We start from the raw sequence: 22,188 nt of genomic DNA, 5'->3' as shown, positions 1-22,188 counted from the left end.
CGGCAAAGCTCCGGGGGTCAGCGACCGCCAAGGTGGGGTGCCCTCTAGGCTGCGCGCAGCACACACACCGGCTGGCCGGACGCCGAGGGCAGAGCGGGCAGGTAGGTGCCGGCAGGGTGTGCAAAGGGCGCGTCCGAGGGACATGCAGCCGGTGGGGCGCCCGGAGCAGGTGCAGGTGCAGGTGTGACCCCGACCTGCACACCGTCCCGACCTCAGGTCTCTGGGAACGCGGCTGAACAGTCGCTGGCCTCCTGTGGTCCTTGCAGAGTCACACCCCCACGATGCTAGTGCAGTGCCCACCTCCGGGGGATGGAGTGGGCGTGCAAGGCCGCATGAGCCGGTGGACGGGGCCCGCAGCCTCCTTCTCCCCAGCCCACCCGCCGTCTCCTCGGGAGGGATTGAGGTCTCTGGAGGACAGCCAAGGGGCTGCCACGGGAACGGCACAGCCCGGGCTGAAAGCCGCTCCTGTTCCCGCCTGGGTCGGGGCGGGGAGGCCGAGCTGCCGTCGGGGGGCGGGGGCCCGGGGCGCATAAAGGCCGCTGTCAGGCCTCGCTGCCTCCGTCCGCTAGTGCCGCCTCGACCGTCCGTCCTGCCCTGGGAGACCATGTCCATCCAGTGAGTATGCCCGGGGCTTCGGGGGGCCCCGGGGGGGCGACGGCCTGCTCAGGGCCTCGGGCCTCGGAGGGGACACTCTCCTCCTGTTCATGTATTGAAGCAAATACCCAGAACTGGGGGCGACGTTGCCACGGGATTTTTGTCAACGGGCCTCGGCAGCGGCAGAGGCCGGGGAACTAAGCCCCGGGGGGGCGGGGGGGGGAAGTGAGCATAGGGGCCCGCCTGCCCCTTGTGCGCTGTGGCACCCGGGTGGAGGAGTCTGCGCAGGGTCCCCTCCCAGTCACAAAGTGGGCCCAGAGTGACGAGGCAGGGGACAAAGGCGGGACCCCGGGTACCCCAGTCAGAGTGTTTGTGAAGACTGTACCGTGGCCCCCGCCGCTGGGGAAGAGCCGAGCAAAGGTGGGGAGCAGGGCACCAGCTGCGGGGGGAGTGGGGCCGAGGGCCCGGCTTGGCCGCCTCAGCAGTGGGGATGCAGCTGGTCCCAGGGACGTGGCTTGTCCTGGGGACGCGGCTGGTCCTGGGGATGTGGCTTGTCCTGGGGACACAGGCCACAGCAAAGGCTGAGGGGAGGCTGCATCCCCGACGTGGGCACAGCGCCCAGGATGGCCCTGCCCCGCAGCCGCAGCTGCTGGCCCCGCACCAGCACCCAGCCCGAGGCTGCCCCAGGCCCCCCAGCCCGGCCGGTGCCCAGCGGCGTCCTGGGGGCCGACGTGGGCTTCTCCCCGCCCTCGCCACCTTCTCAGAGTGGAGCATCCCGCCGGCGGTTACAAGAAGCTGTTTGAAACCGTGGAAGAGCTGTCGTCGCCGCTCACCGCCCATGTGACAGGTGGGTCTCACCCGGCCGGAGCCACCTGCGCCTTTGGGGGGAGGCCCCTCCCTGTGGCTCCTGGGCCCCGGCACCTGCGGGCGGGGGGCTCCATCCCGGGGGGCTACACGGAGGGCGGCTGTGCCAGGAACCCAGCTCCCGCCATTCGCTTTGCCTCCCTAGTGTAGACACACGCTGTGTGGCCGCGATGCCCGGGTTCAAGCCCGGTGCCTGACGCGGGCCTGGCACAGGGACACATCCTGGGAGCATCTGTCCATCGGGGTCGGGACAAGCGGGCACCCAGGACACGTGTCCGGGGAGGTCAGGGTACCGGGTGCAGGCCGCGCCGCCTGAGGGCCCCCCCAGCCACGCGGGGCAGGGCTCACGGCAGCTGCAGCATCCCGCTCGTGGGAACCCCGCACGGGACTTGACGGCCCGACCTTCAGTTCCCTCACCTCGTGGGGATGTCGTGCAGGTCGCATAGGATGACCCGGGCTTCACCTGGGGCGGCTCGGCAGTCAGCAAGCGCCGGCCACACTCGCATCACCAAGGACCCCGTGACCCGCCCGGCACACGCGGCGTGGCCTCGGCAGGTCCCTTCCCCCCGGGGCCCTCCCCCTAAAGTAAAGGGGGGGCCAGTGCTCCCTGTCGGCCCACGGGACGGGGACAGCGGGCCCGCAGGCCAGCGATGTGCCGTGGGCTCGGCCTCACCTTCTCCAGGTCTCACCCGACCTAGAGGTTCCTATGGAGCCGCCGCCGAACCCGAACTGCAGGGAGTGATCATGTGTTTAAAAAAAAAAAATTGGTGAGGACTAAGCAAACACGGCGCCCTTCGGAGGCTCGGAGGGCACGAACCTCACCGCTTGGGCCGACCTTCGTGCGGGCGCCCGCCCGTCCACGGCCCCGTGCGCCGAGCCCCAGAGCCGCACACGCACGTCCCGGGCAGAGCGGGTCCCTGGCACCAGCCCGGCGGGCCTGCTGCAGCGGGTGGGCCCTCGCCCGGCGGGAGCCGCCCCCTCGAGGACCGAGGAACGGAGCTCGGTGCGAGGAGGCCGGCACTCCTCTCGTCTCATTCCAGTGCTTTCTGCTACAGGAGCATCTTCCCCTGAGCACCTGGTCCCTGCTCCCAGTGCACCCTTCCCGCCCCTCGCCCCATCCAACTCCATCAGGGGATTTGCGATTCTTCTTAAAAGCCAGATGGCAAAAAAGGCAAACGTGTTGGCATCGGGGACAATCTGGTAGGAGCAGGAACCCGTTTGCCCCACGATGCTTTTCCTCAGCTCCTTCCAACCTCGTGCCCAGGGTCAGGCACCCCGGGGTGCCCCCCACCGCGTGGTCTCCCAGCGAGGGGGGTCATGTCCGCGGGCACCCAGTGAGGGCGGGCGGCGCGAGGCCACCAACGAGAGCCATCGCCGGCCCCACCGAGGCGCGGGGCTGAGCGGCCGCCGCCACCGCTGCCCCCGAGCAGCGCCCAGCCCAGCGACGGGCCGGCCGAGCGGCGACGCTCCAGGTGTCCCCTTGATCGCAGGCAGGATCCCACTCTGGCTCACGGGCAGTCTCCTCCGATGCGGACCGGGGCTCTTCGAGGTTGGATCTGAACCATTTTACCACCTGTTTGACGGACAAGCCCTTCTGCACAAGTTCGACTTTAAAGAAGGACACGTCACCTATCACAGAAGGTAAAGAGTCCCAGCTCCTCCTCCTCCCGGGCTGGGACCTGGCTCAGCTCCTCCTTCCACGCCCTTCTCAACTCCTCGACCCCAAAAGCTGACTTAGGATTCGCTTCCTGCCAGAACCCACCGGCCCAGTCCATGGTCCCAGGTCCCTGGGAGCTGCGCCACCGCACAGGTGAAACTAAGAATAGGGCCTTCGGCTCCAACACGCCCGGCCTCAAAGTCTGTACCTACCAGACACCACTTGCCTAGATGGGCAAACTTCGCCAAGATGCTACTCTCTAATTCTCGCTTTTATCACCTATAAAATTCTTTTTTTTAAGATTTATTTATTAATTTATTCATGAGAGACACAGAGAGAGAGGCAGAGACCCAGGCAGAGGGAGAAGCAGGCTCCACGCAGGGAGCCCGACGTGGGACTCGATCCCGGGTCCCCAGGGTCATGCCCTGGGCCGAAGGTAGATGCTCAACCGCTGAGCCCCCCGGGCGTCCCATTGTCATCTATAAAATTCTACTTTATGGTTCATTACGAGGATTAAATGAGGTACCTGGGAAGCATTAGTAATAATAAGTTCTTATTATTATAGTTACTATTATAATTATTAGACCATTGGTTTTCTTGACTCTTTTCTTTTCTTTCTTTCTTTTCTTTCTTTCTTCTTTCTTTCTTTCTTTCTTTCTTTCTTTCTTTCTTTCTTTCTTTCTTCGTTTCCTTTTTTTTAATAATCCGAAAGGCCCCTGGGAAGGAGGGAGGAGTGCCACAAAGGGGAAAGGACCCAATTATGTCATAATGAACAAGAAAGAGAAGTTCTCTAAGTACAGAAGGTTGTTGCTAAAAGGCTCCAAGGCCCAGGCCATCGCTCCGAGGGCCCATTACCACCACCACGAATAGTTTGTCTTATGCTTTAACATTCAGACCTGGGTGATGCTTTGTTGATCACCGCAGGGGTTAGGAACTCCAAGGAGACACCCAAAGGGAGAGCGGGTGGAGGCCTGAAGCCGTCAGGATAACTCAGACTGTAACACAAGAGACATAGATCCGGTCAAGCAAAAATTTAGCCAAGACGTCAGACAAAGGGGATCCCTCGGTGGCTCAGCTGTTTAGCGCCGCCTTTGGCCCAGGGCGTGACCCCGGGGTCTCGGGATCGAGTCCCACGTCGGGCTCCCGGCACGGAGCCTGCTTCTCCCTTTGCCTGTGTCTCTGCCTCTCTCTCTCTCTCTCTCTCTCTCTCTGTCTGTCTATCATAAATAAATAAGTAAATAAATCTTTTTTAAAAAAAAAAAAGAAGTCAGACAAAGCTTTCGCATGTTCCCCAAACACCTTGGCACTTTTTCCCTTTCGTGACTTTTGTTTCTTCATCTGTGAAATTTTAAACCTCATTATATGGATTGAGGAAGTGCAAAATCAGATTTTAACTGGCTTCCCACCTGAGAAATCCTAGGCGACATATGGGATAAGGTTGAGGAGTTCTGACGGGGCAAGATACCGGAGTCGAGAATACCTGCCTTTATTTTTTTTTCTTTATTTTTAATTTTTATTTTTTGAAAACTGGTTCTTTAAAAATAAAACTGAAAAACTACAAGCAAGATCAATCAGAAAAGAGAAATGTCACAAATTATCAAAATGAGGAACTGAAAATAGTACATTACAGAACAAACAGTTGTTAAAATGACGAGGATTTTTAAAAATGATGCTGCAATAAAGAGACAGTAACAGAAAAAAATACTCAAGTGTTCATTACATAGTAGAAATAATACATAATCTCATATAAAGTAATAATCATTTGATGAAAAAGATATAAATTACAAAAACTTTAGGGACTGCTCCCAAATATTTCAAAATTCCTAAATCATTATTTTGCATTACATAATTAATGTTAAACTAGCCAAGTTAGGGGCACCCGTGTTACTTGGTCAGTTCAGCATCTGCCTCCGGCTCAGGTCATGACCCCAGGGTCCTAAGGATAGAGCCCTGCTCAGCAGGGAGACTGCGTCCCCCCCACCCCGCCCCCTGCCTACCACTCTGCCCACTTGTCAAATAAGTAAATAAAATATTAAAAAAAAATAAAAAGACAAAACTAGCAAAATTAAACTTTCAAAATGAGGAAAAAAGCAGGAGTGACATAAAGGAGGTTGAAAGGACTATAATTCGGCACACCAGCTTTCGTATCTCTCGCTTCCGTGTGAGGTTGACGGGTTAGAGGCCGCAGGAAGGGTCCACGGAGGCCGTGTGTGACCCACCGTGGAGGCTGCATGGTGCGAGGCGGAGAAGCTCTAACCCAGCTCCCTCCCATGTGCCCATCACTTGACTTCTCCGCTCGGACACGGCAAGTCCAAGCCAGGAGCCTCCAGGTCCTCATCTGCCACTGCGAGGTTTATCTTATAATTTATCTTATAATTTATGTCTTCATAAATATAAGCTCATAGCTCACGGCCTCCTTCTCTCTTAGTCACCCTGGGAAAGTGGCCAGACCACACCCTTCATTCTGCCTGGTGTCATTCAGGATCCCGACGTCGTGAGGACACACAGGAGGACCATTCTCGGCTCCGTGTGGGCCACACGGGTTGCCCCTGCCCATGACCCTTTCCCATGTCTCCGTGTCCTTCAGGTTCATCCGCACCGATGCTTACGTCCGGGCAATGACCGAGAAAAGGATCGTCATAACGGAATTTGGCACCTGTGCGTTCCCAGATCCCTGCAAGAATATATTTTCCAGGTTACTGAAACTTGGCTGCATGTTATTAAAGACATGTTACATTAGCCCTTTTCCTTCACAGCTTGAAGGTTACTGGACTGAAAAACTCCGTTTGCTTCTGTAGGTTTTTTTCTTACTTCCGAGGAGTGGAGGTCACTGACAATGCCCTTGTTAACGTCTACCCAGTAGGGGAAGATTACTACGCCTGCACGGAGACCAACTTCATTACAAAGATTAATCCTGAGACCCTGGAGACAATTAAGCAGGTAGGACGAAATGCTCAGGTGACGTTGCTCAAGAATTTAGAATTTGCAGTTTAGATTTAACTGCAGTTTTGGGGAAAGCACATGAGGGCCAGACAGATTGTCTCGCTGCCTTGCTTTGTCATCAACTACTAGCCATGTGACACGAGGCACTCTTTATCTACAAAATTTTTAATATTTATTTAATATTATATTATATTAATATATTGATACATTATATTATTGATATATTATATATTAATGTATATTAATAATATTTTTAGAATGATGCTGCAATAAAGAGATAGTAACAGAAAAAAATACTCAAGTGTTCATTACATAACAGAAATAATACATAATCTCATATAAAGTAATAATCATTTGATGAAAAAGATATAAATTACAAAAACTTTAGTTTAATTACAAAAACTTTAATATAATATAATATTATATGGGTTAGAAGAAGACCTTATAAGATGCCTAACATGTTCATTCATTTATTTGTGACACAAATATTTGTGGAGTCCCTTCCATGTATCAGAACTTCTACTAAAGGCAAAGGAAACATCAATAGGTAAGACAACACGGATAGGTCAAAAATTGGGAAGCTGTTTAGCTCATGGGAAGCTACTGAAAGTTTTTACTCGGAGAAATGGTATAAGCAGAGCTCTGCCTTAGGATATTTGATCCGGAAGCCAAGCATAAGCCGTAGGGGAGGACGAAGGAGATAAGGGATAGGAGGAGACAGGTGAGGTGGAATTTAAGGCCAGAACTAGAAATTCAGTGTAGTAGAAACAGAAAGGAAAATAGTCCCAACCCTGGGTCTCAGGGTCACTAATCTGTAATTCTCAGCAGACTATTTATTAAGGCCTAACATATCCTCTCAATAGCTCTTTCTTGTTTTTAATGTGCGTTTGTGACCATATAAGCGTATACGTGAGCTCACGTGGAGAAGACCTGAAGCTGAATCCCAAACCACTCATTCAACTCTGATAAGTGAGTCTGTCCTCACATTGCTATGGTCATATGACTGCACCTGTAAGGCTCAGGCACAGCTCCAAAATAGCCTTTATTCGGGGGCCAAGTTGCATCGTGAGCATCACCGCGCCTTGACGTCACATAAAAATACGCTCGTGAAAATTTGAGACTCTTTTTTTGAGATTTTTTAAGATTACCATTACTAAAATAGGCTCCTAATCAGTGCCTTTGCCCCCAGCCTGATTCTCTTAAACACAACTTCTCTGATTCGGGAGAAGCAACTTTTCTAAAAGATGAGTGTGAATGTGTTACTCTACCCGAGGCTCCCACGGTTCCCAAGGTAAAGTCCACACCGGGCTCTGCTGGCTGGAGGGTCCTTGCTTCTCTCCTCCGCCACACTTTTCACAGCAGCCACGTTCACTGACTAGTCATCTCCAACCAGCACCTGCTACTTCACAATTCAATGCTTGTGCATTAGGGATCCCGCTCCTGGAACACCTGCCATCCTCTCCACCTGGCTAATCTCTGCTCGTCTCCCACGCATCCATTGGGCACTGCCCTTGAGAGCCCGGCCTAATCTCCCAGTGTGGGTTAGAGGACCCTTCTCTACAGACGCCCTTTGCCTTTGCCGGCAATGCAGCATCTTATACACCAGCTTACTGGCCTAACAGTGCTCTCAGATAGAACTTTCTACCACTGAGGACTTGGAAAGTGGCTAATGTGACGGAGGAACTGAATTTAAGGTGTTGTCTAATCATAGCCAATCCACCTCAGACTACGTATGGCTACCACACTGGACAGCACCAGTCCAGGCTGCAGGGTTTTGTTGTTTTTTTTTTTTTTAAGATTTTATTTATTTATTCATGAGAGACACACAGAGAGAGGCAGAGACCCAGGCAGAGGGAGAAGCAGGCTCCCTGCAGGGAGCCCGACGTGGGACTGGATCCTGGGACTCCAGGACTACACCCTGAGCCAAAGGCAGATGCTTAACCACTGAGCCACCCAGGGATCCCCATAGACTGCAGTTCTCGAAAGCGAAGGCCGTCCCTCTTCTCCTAGACCCTAGCACAGCGATAACAGAAACTCAAAGAGCACTGGAATGATGAATGAATGAATGAATGAATGAATGTCTTGCCTATTGCTTAAGAATGCTAAAAACTTCCCTTTAAAACATACTCTCCCTATAACATAGAAAGAATTTTGTTTAAATAAATACACACCTCATCAATTATTCATTCAATAAATCTGTACTGAGCGGGTCACAGGAGAGATTCTTGCGCTGATGTTGGCAGCGTGTGGCTCTCTGTATCCTTGAAGAAGTCACGTGACCTCTCTCGGACCTCAACTTCTCTTTCTGTAAACAGATTTACGCTAGATTTGTGATTCTGAATTTCTTATGAGACTCCAAACTGAATTAAAGCGCTAAATCTTCTCTCCACAAACATTTGCGTGTTAATTCCAGGAGATTCATGGTTCTCCTGAAGTGTATTTAGGTTGACTCTATACTAAATCGAATCCTGGGGTTTCTTTCGGTTCCAGACTTCTACTCTGTGCAAGCCGCTGGATTTGGTGTCTAGGGACTACTCTACAAAATTGCCATTTTTGTAAAAATAAGAATTATTGTGCATCTCAGCAACTTCACACAACTCATCTAGTACAGTAAGGGGGATGGAAAGAAATCCGAGGATTCAAATGATCAGTTTGAGGACAACCCACATGTGCAGAAGGAAAGTAAGCAGAGCTGTGTAGGACGATCTCCACGATTTCCGAGGTGCGGGGCTTCAGCACGAGGGTCAGAGGGAGCTCTGCACCGAAAATAGGAATTCAGGCAGCCTTGAACGAGGGTAGAGACCAGAAAGATGGAAGGACAGGGAAAATGCTCTGTGGGTGAGGGTGCAAGCCGTGTTCGGTGAGACCTGGGGACGAAGGGGGAGCAGAGTCTTCCTCCTTCCGTGGATGACACCTCCTCTCCTCCCGCAGGTTGATCTCTGCAACTACGTCTCTGTCAATGGAGCCACCGCTCACCCCCATATTGAAAATGATGGGACTGTTTACAACATTGGTAATTGCTTTGGGAAAAATTTCTCGATTGCCTACAATATTGTAAAGATCCCTCCACTCCAAGCAGGTCAGTTTACCAAGTTGACTCGTCTTAGATGGAGTATCGATACTGTGAGAGAATTCCTGGAAACGCGGGGGTTCCTGGAAATGCCAGGAGGGCCCTATCCACGCGCAGTTAAATGCCTCTCAGATTGCCCCTGCCCCAGCCCACCAGGGACCAAAGCGCAGGAGCACCCGAGCACAAAGTGACAGCTTGAAAATGCAGAAAGCAAGGGGCCAAGTCGTATTCCACAGCGTTTCGAGGACGTACTGCATAGGACTACTTGCTCGTGCAAGGGTCAGACTCAAATTCAGGAAGTAGCTATCGAGGCCTGACTCCTCCGTATGCCAGGAGAAGTGCATTTCTAAACAAACGTGTCAGTGTGCAGAGTAGCACACGCACAGGTATGAGAGGGTGCTAAGTGGTTTGCGTGTGTGTGATTCCCAAAGACACAAACAAATCTATGAACTCATATTAGGAAGGAGAGAACTCTTTAGAATGCCCCATTCATCCTCCATTCATTGCCGGAAGGTTTGATAACCATCTTGGTAACAGAATTATTTGTGTGTGTGTGTGTATAATCATATATATCAAAATTATTTGAATACATATTATATATAATAACAGAATTATGTGTGTATATATAATTATGTATCAGAATTATATGAATATATATTATATATAACAGAATTAAAAAAATAAAAATAAAAAAATAACAGAATGTGTGTATATATAATTATATATATCAGAATTATTTGAATATATATTATATATAATAACAGAATTATGTGTGTATATATATAATTATATATATCAGAATTATTTGAATACATATTATATATAATAACAGAATTATTTGTGTATGTATAATTATATATATCAGAATTATTTGAATACATATTATATATAATAACAGAGTTATTTGTGTATATACATAATTATATATATATCAGAATTATTTGAATGAATATTATATATAATAGCAGAATTATGTGTGTATATATATAATTATATATATATCAGAATTATTTGAATGAATATATATTATATATAATAACAGAATTATGTGTGTATATATAATTATATATAAGAATTATTTGAATACATATTATATAACAGAATTATGTGTGTATATATATAATTATATATATCAGAATTATTTGAATATATATTATATATAATAACAGAATTATTTGAAAATATATATGTGTGTGTATATATATATGTATACACAGAGATGTGGATCTCCGTTTGGTGTTACATAGCGTGGTTGTCAAGGTGTAGTCCCTGCACCAGCAGCAGCATCACTTGGGAAGCTGCTGGAAATCCAGAGCCCCACCTGTGGTTGCCGAAAGGAGGAATTCTGGGTGTGGGCCTGCGGTTAGTGTTTTAAGAAGCTCTTCACGTGATTCTGATGCACGCTGAGGTTGGAAGGCCACTGACGTAGTCGTCAACAAACTTTAATGTGCTTAAGAATTACTCGGGACGCCTGGGTGGCTCAGCAGTTGAGCGTCCGCCTTGGGCTCAGGGCGTGATCCAAATTCAGGGATCGAGTCCCAAGTCGGGCTCCCTGCATGGAGCCTGCTTATGTCTGTCTCTCTGTGTCTCTCATGAATAAATAAAATATTTTTTAAAAAAAGAATTACTGTACGGAACAGAGGACACAAACCCACGTGCAGCATACTTCACAGGCAACTGAGAGATCACGAAAGGCATTTTGACCGCACTAATGTCTTGCCTTACTCACCGGCAGCACCTACCACTTCCAACTGTGAGATGCGACCCCACTGTCCTCTGCCCGTCACGACCCGGTTTTGACCACACTTTTCCAAACCTGCTGCTGTTTGGATTTTCCTGGGCGACCACAGCTTCCCGGGAAGTTTCCCTAAGAAATGCCAATGACGGAGAAAATGAAAAGAAGCCCTAAAAAAACAAATAGCCCCGAGATCTGCAAATGTATTTCTTTACTTGCATAAGCTGTTCTAAATGCTTTGTATTAAAAGAGAAGGGAAAAAAAAAAAAGAGGCTTTTCCGAAGCCTTTTAAAACCGCTTTATTTCAGACAAGGAAGATCCAATAAGCAAGTCCGAGGTCGTCGTACAATTCCCCTGCAGCGACCGATTCAAGCCATCGTACGTGCATAGGTAACTTGAAGGCCCCGCTGTGAATCTTCAGGAAAACTCAAGTTTAGAGATCTGCTTTGCCTACCTTTGATACCAATCCCGATCACGACATTTTCTTGCAGAAACCTAAATCTAAATGCAATTGATTTCACGTGGGCACCGTTGATTCCTACCCACCGTGCACAGATTTCTTTGTGGTCTGACAACCAGCCCCTCCCGTTCACAAGTCTATTTGTGTCTCTAAACAGTTTTGGTTTGACTCCCAACTATATTGTTTTTGTGGAGACGCCAGTCAAAATTAACCTGCTCAAGTTCCTTTCTTCGTGGAGTCTTTGGGGAGCCAACTACATGGATTGTTTTGAGTCCAATGAAACCATGGGGGTAAGTCGGGCATTTACCTGTCACGTTTACGATTCTGAAGAAGGTGTTTCATAGTGTGCACTGTGTTCCCTTATAAATGCATCAAAACCTTTTCCTCACTTTTTTTGTTTTTCCTCCCTTTTCAAGGTTTGGCTTCACATCGCTGACAAAAAAAGAAAAAAGTATCTCAATAATAAATACAGGACCTCTTCCTTTAATCTCTTCCATCATATCAATACTTACGAAGACAATGAGTTTCTGATTGTGGATCTCTGCTGCTGGAAAGGGTAAGAGAGGACATTGGATAACGTCACATCTCCGGTCGTGCCTAGGAATCAGGGCCCCTTTTTCGGAGATGTTCCTCTCAATATTTAATCCGAATTACATCTTTAAAAAAAAACAAAAAACAAAACCAGAAAGCCGGAAGTGTGCTTCGGTCGCAGAATATCATTGAAAGAGCAGTCGGGAGGGTAGGTAACCAGAAGCGCTCACACACTGAACGCGGAAACCATGGTTAATGATTGAAAATCGATCGGGTCTGTGAACCCGACCTGGAAATCAGGTGCTGTATGACCTGATAAGCGAATGTGACCTTAACTTCACCGCAACTAGACAAGGTCCCTTGGGGCGCTTGACGTCCGCTCACTCTGGGTTTGGGAGAAAGAGGCGCGCTTGCTTTCCCGTGAAGACCAAGTCACCGGTGGCCCCTAGCGACGTAGACGAAAGGATGAAGGAGACACAGGACAGAGGTCTCCAAGGCTGCTGTCACTTGAGCGTCTCCGCGAGGCAGCGTCCTTCGCTTGCCTAGGGTCTCGAGCCGCTTGGAAAGGCGTCCTGAGCCGAGTCTGGCTTGGGGGGTGAAGAGCAGACTCGACGGGATGAGCACCGGGTGTTATTCTGTATGTTGGCAAATGGAACGCCAATAAAAAATAGACTTATCATTAAAATAAATAAATAAATAAATAAATAAATAAATAAATAAATAAATAAATAAATAAAGTTAACCCTTAAAAAAAAAAGAGCAGACGGGCTGGGCCGTGGGTGCTGCAGTGGGTGGGGGTCCGCCTCCTGGCTGCAGCCCAGCTTCTGCTCTCGGGGCCCCGGGGTGCAGCCTGACGTGGGCCCTGCACTCAGGGCCGGGGCCGAGGCCGCTGACCTCCCGTCCCTCCGCCGCTGCCCACGCCCCTTGGCTCACTCCTGCACTCGCTCGCTTGCTCGCTGGACAATAAGCAAATCAATCCACACACACACACACACACAGCCCAGAGCAAGCAGGCACCCGTTCTTTTAAAAGACATGGATCACCCGAGATTATTTGCGATTGTCTGTGCTCACGTCTGGCTTTTTATTTTTGCAGATTTGAATTCGTCTACAATTACCTGTATTTAGCCAATTTACGTGAGAACTGGGAAGAGGTGAAAAAAAATGCCAGGAAGGCTCCGCAGCCTGAAGTTAGGAGATACGTGCTTCCCCTGAATATCGACAAGGTAAGGGCCTCTCCACGGGTCCCAGACCCATCGGGCGCCTCCGCTCCCCCGGGGCCCGCCCGCCTGCCTTCTGCGCATACGTACGACCTTGCCATCTCGGAGCCGGAAGGAACCTTGAAAACACACTCGTTCAACTCCCCTCCCTGAACGACGACCCTGGACCCTGGGGCTGGGAGAGCGACGCGACTTAGCCAGAGCCAGCTGCAGCTGCGCCACAACGGGAGCCCGGGTTTTAATGGTGAATCTGCGGTTCTCTCATTTGCAACGTCCTTGCAAAGCGTATTTCCGCAGTGAGTAGCGCAGGCCACGGCTTCCTAGGACCCTCTGTCAGTGATACACGGGATTTCATTTAAATAACTTGAAATTATTCAAAAAACGAAAGAAGCGTTAAAAATACCCCCGCAGGGAAACCAGGCCATTTGTGGTTTTGACAAAACTTCTAGAAGTAGAGGACGCGCATCCTCAATGGCCTTCGGCCGTCACCTTCCAGTCCTACTTTCTCTCCCTGTATGCGGTGGCCGTGTCTCTAGACTCTTGGATTAGCATCAAGAGGTCTCAGAGTGACAGAAGGCCAGGCACCACCAAGGCAGACGTAATTCCCACGAGAGATACGTGAGCGCTCCCTGCCATCCGTGGGCGTGCAGCACACACAAGGTGGGTGAGGCAGGTGCGCGGAGGGTAAGTGTCCCCGAGGCTACACAGGGGTGGTGGAGAAGCAGCCCAATTTAGGGGGAGATCGCCGGGCTCCCAGGCAAGCTGGTGAGGTCTCTGCAGGGTCGCAGTGGGGGGGACATGGAGGTGGTGCCTGGGGAAGCAGGTAGATGAGCTTCCAGGCGGCCGGGGAAGCAGGTAAATGAGCTTCCAGGAGGCCCGGGGAAGCAGGTAGATGAGCTGCCAGGTGGCCCGGGGAAGCAGGTAAATGAGCTTCCAGGAGGCCCGGGGAAGCAGGTAGATGAGCTGCCAGGTGGCCCGGGGAAGCAGGTAGATGAGCTTCCAGGAGGCCCGGGGAAGCAGGTAGATGAGCTGCCAGGTGGCCCGGGGAAGCAGGTAAATGAGCTTCCAGGAGGCCCGGGGAAGCAGGTAGATGAGCTTCCAGGTGGCCCGGGGAAGCAGGTAAATGAGCTTCCAGGTGCCCAGGGGAAGCAGGTAGATGAGCTTCCAGGCGGCCCAGGGAAGTAAGTAAATGAGCTTCCAGGTGGCCCAGGAGCTGTCACAGGAGCAAGACCTAATGGAGAAAGGCGGGGTCGTTGGTGGGGCTGGCACTGCAGCAGCATAGACGGCATGAGGGCGGCTGAGGCGCAGGGGGAGGGCTGAGGTGACACCGGGTACACGGCCGCCACCGGCTGAGGCCCACATGACGCCCGACGGTCGAGTCCAGCGAGGCCAGTCGTGGCGGTCAAGTCACAGCGCTCCTTAAATTAAGGACATGAAATCATTTAACTCGAATATCCGTCACCTCGCTCTCTCCGCGTCCGGCAAGAAGGCACGACGGGTGCTCGTAAATGCGCAGTGGTCGCTGCCCGAGGAAGACCCGCCCGGGGACGCGTGGAGCACTTCGGTGTCTCGTGTCCCCGAGGCCCTGCTCGCCTCCTCCCGGCGTCGGGGGCTCTGCCCCAGCAGGTGCCGGTGGTCCCCGTGGGGCCGTGCGGAGAGCAGCGCCGAGTGCAGGACCGTGAGGACGGGGACGGTGAGGGTGAAGGGGTGGATCTTTTTATTTTTTAGGATTTTATTTATTTATTCATGAGAGACAGAGAGAGAGAGAGGCAGAGGCACAGGCAGAGGGAGAAGCAGGCTCCGTGCAGGGAGCCCGACGCGGGACTCGATCCCGGGACCTGGGGTCACGCCCTGAGCCCCCGGCGTCCCCGTGAGGTTGACTTCAAGTCAGACGGAGCCGGGCCTGGGGTTCCGCTCCGCCCCGTGCTAACTGGGTGATCTCACCCTAAGTTTCCTCTTATCCATTAAGAGAAACATTAACCTCCTTAAACTTCCTTCTCTTTGCGGCCGCTCGGGAGGTGACAGACGTCAGTCACTAGCCCTGGACACAGGGTAGTCCTTAAAGTCAGCGTCAAAACAGGGTCACCAGGGGGCCCCGGCGGTGAAGGCCCCGTGAGGCCCACCCGCGGAAGGGGCGACGCCGAGATGAGGCTCAAGAAGGCGAGCAGAGCCCGAGGGGGCCGCAGGGCGAACAGGGCTCCGGGCCGGTTAGGGCCGCGCAGCCGCCCCTTCCTGAGGAGGCCGAGCGCCCGGACACGCTGGGAGGAGAAAAGATGGGCAGCCCCAGCAGTGTGGGGCGGGGGGAGCAGAGGGGGCCCGAGGGGGGGCAGACGGAGGGGGAGAGGTGGGCAGAGAGGCCTCGCCGAGCTAAGAGGGGACGAGCCGCAGGCGGCAGGTGCCACTCGCCAGCAGGTGCACGGGGACTAGGACTGACCCCCCCGCCCCCGCCAGATCTGGGCCCAGGGCCGAGGAGGAGGGCGACGAAGTGGGGATTCCAGGTGCCGAGGGTGAGCGCCTGGCAGGCTGTGAGCAGCGCCGGGGGGTCCACAGGCTGGGGGGCGGCCCGCGGTGGCGGGAGGGGGACGGGCTGGAGGGCACAGGGCGCAGGGCGGCCTGGCTGCTAGTTGGGACCCCGGCGGCGCCTGTCAGACGTGGTTTGTGTCGTTCTGCGCGGACGGCCGTGCCCTCACCTGGTCAAGAGCCAGAGTGACGGGGAAAGGCAGGGACCCGAGGTGTCATCCCCCTGCTGTGTGAACCCCATTCACCCCCCCTCCCTCAGGCCCTCCTGCGTCTCAGGTGTGTCTGTGCAAACAGGAGGACACCACCTACGGGTCGCGTCGCTGTCACCGGCCGCTGTCACACCCAGAGCCCGGTCGGCCGTGGGCCTGCCTTGCTCAGTCCTCAGCCCCGCGCAGTAGCCCCTGGTCCTTGCCGGCAGGTGCTCCCGTGGCCGGCCCGCGGGACGAGTGTCGTGGCACCCGGGCCGGGCCCAGAGGGTGAGGTCCTCAAGGTGGGGTGACAGGCTGAGGCACTAGTGTGTCTGCTGGAGAAGGGGACACGGGAGGGGACAACGCGGGGCTGGTCTGCAGGGGAAGCCAGGGCCACTCCGCGTGTGTCCTGCCCAGAAACTCCACCTGGGAACGGGAATGAAGTGAGACGGGGAACTTCAGCTCGCACGTGCGTAAATGGCTCGTGTGACACGGGCACGTGATGCGTCCCCCCTCCCAGTGCCACAGGGCACCTCACGGCCCCGTGTCACCAAGTCTCGCAGTGTCCCCTTCGTCCCGCTCACTCCTGGCCCGGCCCCGTCCTGCGAATCCTCGGCTGCCCCCTCGGGATTCACGGTCCCCCCCCAGGAGGCTCCACTCTGTCCTCCTCTCAGAAGTTCCTGTCGCCAGGCTTTAGCTTATTCTTTATTTTATTTTTTCACCTTTTTTTTCTTTGAACCAAACCCCAGCTCTCCCGAGGACGTGGGGGCTCCCGGCCGCTTGCCCAGCCTGGGGCCAGCTGACCTGGGGTTGCCTCTGCGCTCTCCTGCTCCGGGCCTCCGCGGCCGGCCGGCCTTCCCTCCAACCATCCTTCCTTCCCTCTGTCTGTCCTTCCCTCCAACCGTCCTTCCCTCCATCCATCCTTCTTTCCGTCTGTCCTTCCCTCCATCTGTCCTTCCCTCACTCCATCCTTCTGTCTGTCCTTCCCTCCATCCTTTCCTCCAACCGTCCTTCCTTCCATCCATCCTTCCCTCCCTCCATCCTTCCATCCATCCATCCTTCCCTCCATCCGTCCTTCCATCCATCCGTCCTTCCCTCTGTCCGTCCTTCCATCCATCCGTCCTTCCCTCCATCCATCCTTCCATCCGTCTGTCCTTCCCTCCATCCGCTCCTCGGATGCAGCCTCGTGGCACACATGTGTGCTCGCCCGCGTGACCACTGTCCCTGAACCACCACCCGGCCCCCCCCGACCGCCCCCCCCGAGTCCTGGTCACTCTGCCCACCCATCCCGGGCGACGCTTCCCACAACCCGGCCTCTCAGGGCCTTGACCTCATCCCCTGACCTCATCTCCATTCCGCACCGGCCACTTGCTCCCCCGGACCCTTGACCCACACGGCCCGTGACTGTGGCTCTTCCCTCGGCTCCGTTCCCCGCGGGGCACCCTCGGGTCCCCCCGTCCCCAGATCACTGGCCCTGCTGCGCCTCCCACCAGAACCCTCCGGCCCCGCGACCTTCCCAACATGCCCCAGTCCCCTGAGGACTTACTTTTCCTCACCATTTCACTGAAGTCGCATCGTCAACAGCTATGATCCTAGTCCCCGTGTCCCCCGCCTCGTCCTGGCCGTTGGCCGCCCCTGCCGCCCCGCAGGCCCTCCCTTGTTAGGCTCAGCTCCCGCCTCCGTCCGCCTGTGCCACTCGGGGTGCAGTTAAGGGCTGAACCCAGGCTGTGCACTGGCTCGTCTCGGAGCCCGTGAGCACCGGCCCACGGCCACATTCCCGGCCTCATCACGCTCCCACTTTGCTAGTTGAGAGCTTCACGCCTCCTGGCCTCGACCTTCCAACACCTCCCGCCTCCACGCTGTACTCAGCCGATCCTCTGCTGCCCACTCCAGGGAGACAACCGAAAGAAATCCTAAACCCGTCGGGCGTCTGCCACCGACTCCAGTCCCCCCCCCCCAGCATCTGTACTTGGCGTGAATCATCTGTCGTCGCCCAGAACTGGTCCTTCCCAGTCTCCCCCCCCCCGACACCAGGCGGGCAATGCTCCCCGTTCCCCGTTATCACTACCTCCCCTCCCTTCCGTGGGCTCCTTCACATCCTATTACTTTGCCCTCTTACACAATCCTCCTCTGACTCTTCCTGCCCCCCGAGCTACCCGCACTCCTCTTACACACCCCCAGAGCGGGAGGGCGCCAGCGCTCGGCCCTCCGTCCTACCTTCTGTCCGGACATTCACGCCCTGGGTCAACACTCACGCTTCAAAGCCGCCTACGTCTGCATTTTCAACGTGCCTTGCAACGTTGGCTCGTATGGCCCTGCCAGCTCCGTGTCTCCCTCTGGGTGTCCAGCAGACCTCTCAGGCTTAATGCGACGAAATCTAAATTTCTCCTCTTCCTCTGCAAAAAAAAAAAAAAAGAATCACGCCCACCTGCAGTCGTCCCCATCTTGTTGGAACAGCTCCAACCCTTCATTGTTCAGGCCAAACACCTCGGAGTCATCCTCGAGTCCCGTCTTGGTTTCACGCCTCCTCCTGAGCACCTACAAAAATTATGACTCACCTACCCTTCAAACCGTTGGTCCTCCTAACTCTGCTGTATTTTTTCTTCCCATAGACCTTATTAATTGATATTTATTGTTGATGCTCCCAGACTAGAATGCAAGCTTCACGAGTACGGGGCCTCTATTCTCTGAATTATCCCAAATGTCTAAAATAGAGTCTAGCACAAAGCGTCGACTCAAGAATTTGATACCGGTGTTAACAAATGTGCTCTTCGAAAGAGCCCGTGGTATCCATTCCTTTCATAAATCATCTGAAAACCACCAGGCAGGGTAAGGGAGTGACAAGAGACCTTCGGCAACGTCTGATTCAGTAGTTCTCCTATGTATTTTTTTTCTTTTCGACAACACAACTGTGATTTTTTTCAAGCAAGATCAGAATCGATCCGAACTCTAAAGGAGATAAACCCTGTAAATGAAAGCCTAGAGCTTGAAGTCTTCCGTTGTTCTACACAGGCCCCTCCTCAGAGCCCTACATTTTCTCTTTTTTTCTTTTTTTTTAAGAGTTATTTTTTTAAAATTTTTTTTGATTTTTATTTATTTATGATAGTCACAGAGAGAGAGAGGCAGAGACACAGGCAGAGGGAGAAGCAGGCTCCATGCACCGGGAGCCCGACGTGGGATTCGATCCCGGGTCTCCAGGATCGCGCCCTGGGCCAAGGGCAGGCGCCAAACCGCTGCGCCACCCAGGGATCCCAGCCCTACATTTCCTTGAGGGCAATCTCGTTGTCCCCATGTGAGGGCCTAGAGGTTACGGGACAGCCGGTGACGGGCTCAGGCAGCTTTCCCGCGCTAGCTGCTGGGCTTGCCTTCCTATAGCTTTCGTAGGAAGGACGTAAGAAGGCACGGACGCGGGAGACAACACCCAGAGAGACTTTCCTCTCCTTCTCACTGAGCCTTCCGTCCTCCTTTCTCCTTAGGCCGACACAGGCAAGAACCTAGTCACCCTCCCCAACACGACGGCCACTGCAACTCTGTGCAGCGACGAGACCATCTGGCTGGAACCTGAGGTTCTCTTCTCAGGGCCTCGTCAAGGTGAGCTGATGTAAGAGAGGGATAGTGAAAGGGAATAGAGGGGAAGGGAGAAGAAATGGGTGGGAAATATCAGAACGGGAGACAGAACATGAAGACTCCTGACTCTGGGAAACGAACTAGCGGTGGTGGAAGGGGAGGAGGGCAGGGGGTGGGGGTGAATGGGTGACGGGCACTGAGGGGGACACTTGACGGGATGAGCACTGGGTGTTATTCTGTATGTTGGCAAATTGAACACCAATAAAAAATAAATTTATTATTAAAAAAAAAAAAAAACTGTCCCTCCCCGTCCAGAGACTGACTGGGTTTTCCTAAGCACGTCCTCTATTTTGTAGCCTTTGAGTTTCCTCAAATCAACTATCAGAGGTATGGCGGGAAGCCTTACACGTACGCGTACGGACTTGGCTTGAATCACTTCGTTCCGGACAGGGTAACCGCTCCATCTTACCTAATGCTAGAAAAGTAGTTTGAGTCACTCGCTGGTCAAGTAAAGCACATCGAGGGGTTAACTGGTTGATTGTTCCTTCTCACAAGCAGCTCTGCAAGCTGAACGTCAAGACTAAAGAAACCTGGGTATGGCAAGAGCCCGATTCATACCCATCAGAACCCATCTTTGTTTCTCACCCAGATGCCTTGGAAGAAGATGACGGTAATGAGAGCAGTGGACGTGTCTGAACCCTTTCTTTTCCTTGGAGCTCTCTATGTTAGTGTATTAGAGGAGGAGTCACAGCGATAAGCCCCTGCTGTTCTGATATGAGCCTTAATGTAACGCAGCACGGAAGAGCTTAAACTTATTTGAAAAGAAGTGTCCTCTTATGGCCAATCTCACTGACTACTCATGGAAAAATGTTAAAGCACCATCTGGTGTCCTAATGGACAACATCCGTGTTGCTCTAGAAGGAGGGATGGATGAAGAAAGAACAGCATGAGCTGTAGGGTTTTGCCTTTTCTGACCTAGGTAAATTTCTGGAGAAGAACAGAGTTCTCAGGGGAGAAATGGGGTCTTGCAACAGATCAAAGAGAATGAGAATGAGGCTGGGTGACCCGGCCTTGGGCTGCTTCTTTCAGCAAGCTGGACCTCCCGCCTGTACCACAGCAGCTCAATTACAAAGCATCGGTCTTTGTTGAGTATTGAGTAGCTGGGGCACGAAGGTCGATTATATCCTCTGGGATTAAAATATGGAACACCACCGAGGAGTGAGTAAAATAAAGCATTATGGAGCCATTTCATGCTACATGAGTTTACACAGACAGCCCATCCAGACAAGACTGCAAAGGTTTGCTCCCATTTTGTTGGAAGGAAGTAGGCTTCTAGCTAGGTCCTGGAGAGGACAGAACTCATCTACCTTACTGCTTTCAAGGTCTTTTAATATATATTTTCCATTTGAGTGTCACAATATTTTTTTTTTGGCAGTAAGCTATGTTAAATCTTATGTTACAGATAAGAGCACAGACCCGCCCGTCAATAAGAATTTAATGAACACCTACTATGTCCTAGTGATTATAGTAGGTTATTGGGATACAACAGTGGATAAGTCAGATATGGTCACTCCCTTCCTGGAGTTTATAGTCTAGGGAATATAAAGAGTTTGAAAGACCCCCTCAGGTGGTCACACGGCCAGATGGTGGAAAATCCAGAACAAGATATTAAGTCATACGGTTTTCTTCATTTGTCAATGCAATATCTCCTATATGATTAATCTATGGTTCTGGGATTTTTTAAATTTAATTTAACATTGCTTTACTTTTGATTAACAGGTGTAGTTCTGAGTGTGGTGGTGAGCCCTGGGGCAGGACAAAAGCCTGCTTATCTTCTGATTCTGAATGCCAAGGATTTGAGTGAAGTTGCCAGGGCTGAAGTGGAGATTAACATCCCCGTCACCTTTCATGGACTGTTCAAAAAATCCTAAGTACATTCTAGCAAATTATATTTCTATTGACAGAGTCAAGAAAAAATGAGGTCTGCAATCAAATTCTGTTCAGTTTTAGCCTGCTGTATTACATGGTTTTAACTTGCAGATGCACACGATTTTGCAATATTTTACAGAAAGCACAGAGGGGAGCAAGCAATTCCTTCTAAAAAAAAATGAGATTTAGATAATCATAGTTTCTCTGTGATACAGGCAGACCATAACTAAAAACTCTTTATATATATTTAGCAATCTAATAGACAACGAATGTAGATTTATTAAACTTTCTTGTTCCTATTATGAAAGTGTATTTTAGGTGCCCAACTTCTCCAAATATTTTTTAACATTTAAAAGCCAAAGTTCTCTACACCTGATTGGTATGTGGCTTTGCTGAGGCAAGGCGGTACCATGCAAAAAAGGCTAAATTACTAAATGTCAGACCAAACTTTTTCACAAACCAGGGACTATCATCTAAGAGTAATCCTAGTAATTAGTGTATGTACATGTATGTGTATATATACCTAAGTGTATGTATATGTATATATATATATACACATATTATTGTTACAAGATTCTCAAGCTTTATGACCTTCAACATTTCCATTTAATATAGGCAATTACTGGTTATTTCTGATTTTACAATAAGAAAGCCTCTCTCTCTAATCGACTGACAACTTAATCTCTGTGATGTTATTTGATTAGAGCTATCTATTAAAAGCTTACATAACATCAAAGCAATTACACAGAGTAATGACAAATTTTTGAAATAACTTACACATATAATTTCTACTTAAAATCAGAGTATAAGACCATGTCAGGAGGTTATACTATGTTGTCTCATATTTGATTATATTTAAGCACTGTGCAATCAGCTGACCCAAGTGAAAGAAAAAGAGAAAATATTAAAAT

The 22,188-nt window shown here is 51.6% G+C and overlaps 1 protein-coding gene across 2 annotated transcripts; it reads left to right on the top strand.

Moving 5' to 3' along the window:
* The first annotated feature begins 604 nt into the window (after positions 1-604).
* Positions 605-21,527, top strand: RPE65 (retinoid isomerohydrolase RPE65). 2 transcript variants are annotated; one of them, XM_055340854.1, is made up of 14 exons: positions 605-615; positions 1,359-1,441; positions 2,949-3,099; positions 5,703-5,810; positions 5,914-6,055; positions 8,990-9,137; positions 11,172-11,253; positions 11,481-11,613; positions 11,740-11,879; positions 12,950-13,079; positions 19,258-19,372; positions 19,705-19,799; positions 19,907-20,018; positions 21,128-21,527. In XM_055340854.1, the coding sequence occupies exons 1-14, from the start codon at positions 605-607 to the stop codon at positions 21,277-21,279; spliced, it is 1,602 nt and encodes a 533-aa protein (XP_055196829.1). In that variant the 3' UTR covers positions 21,280-21,527. The 2 variants fall into 2 exon arrangements, with proteins under 2 accessions (XP_055196829.1, XP_055196830.1); XM_055340855.1 differs by lacking the exon at positions 5,703-5,810.
* The last annotated feature ends 661 nt before the right edge of the window (positions 21,528-22,188 follow it).

This window comes from Nyctereutes procyonoides, unplaced genomic scaffold (genome assembly GCF_905146905.1).
Source record: "Nyctereutes procyonoides isolate TBG_1078 unplaced genomic scaffold, NYPRO_anot_genome, whole genome shotgun sequence".
NCBI classification, from domain to species: domain Eukaryota; kingdom Metazoa; phylum Chordata; class Mammalia; order Carnivora; family Canidae; genus Nyctereutes; species Nyctereutes procyonoides.
Note: the sequence above shows the minus strand (reverse complement) of the source record. Positions and strands in the feature narration are given on the sequence as shown.

Bases quoted from the DNA above. Each gene is read 5' to 3' on its own strand.
- RPE65 (XM_055340854.1), top strand. The intron at 1,442-2,948 runs GTGGGTCTCACC...CCTTGATCGCAG, and splicing joins GCTCACCGCCCATGTGACAG to GCAGGATCCCACTCTGGCTC. The intron at 11,254-11,480 runs GTAACTTGAAGG...GTCTCTAAACAG, and splicing joins AAGCCATCGTACGTGCATAG to TTTTGGTTTGACTCCCAACT.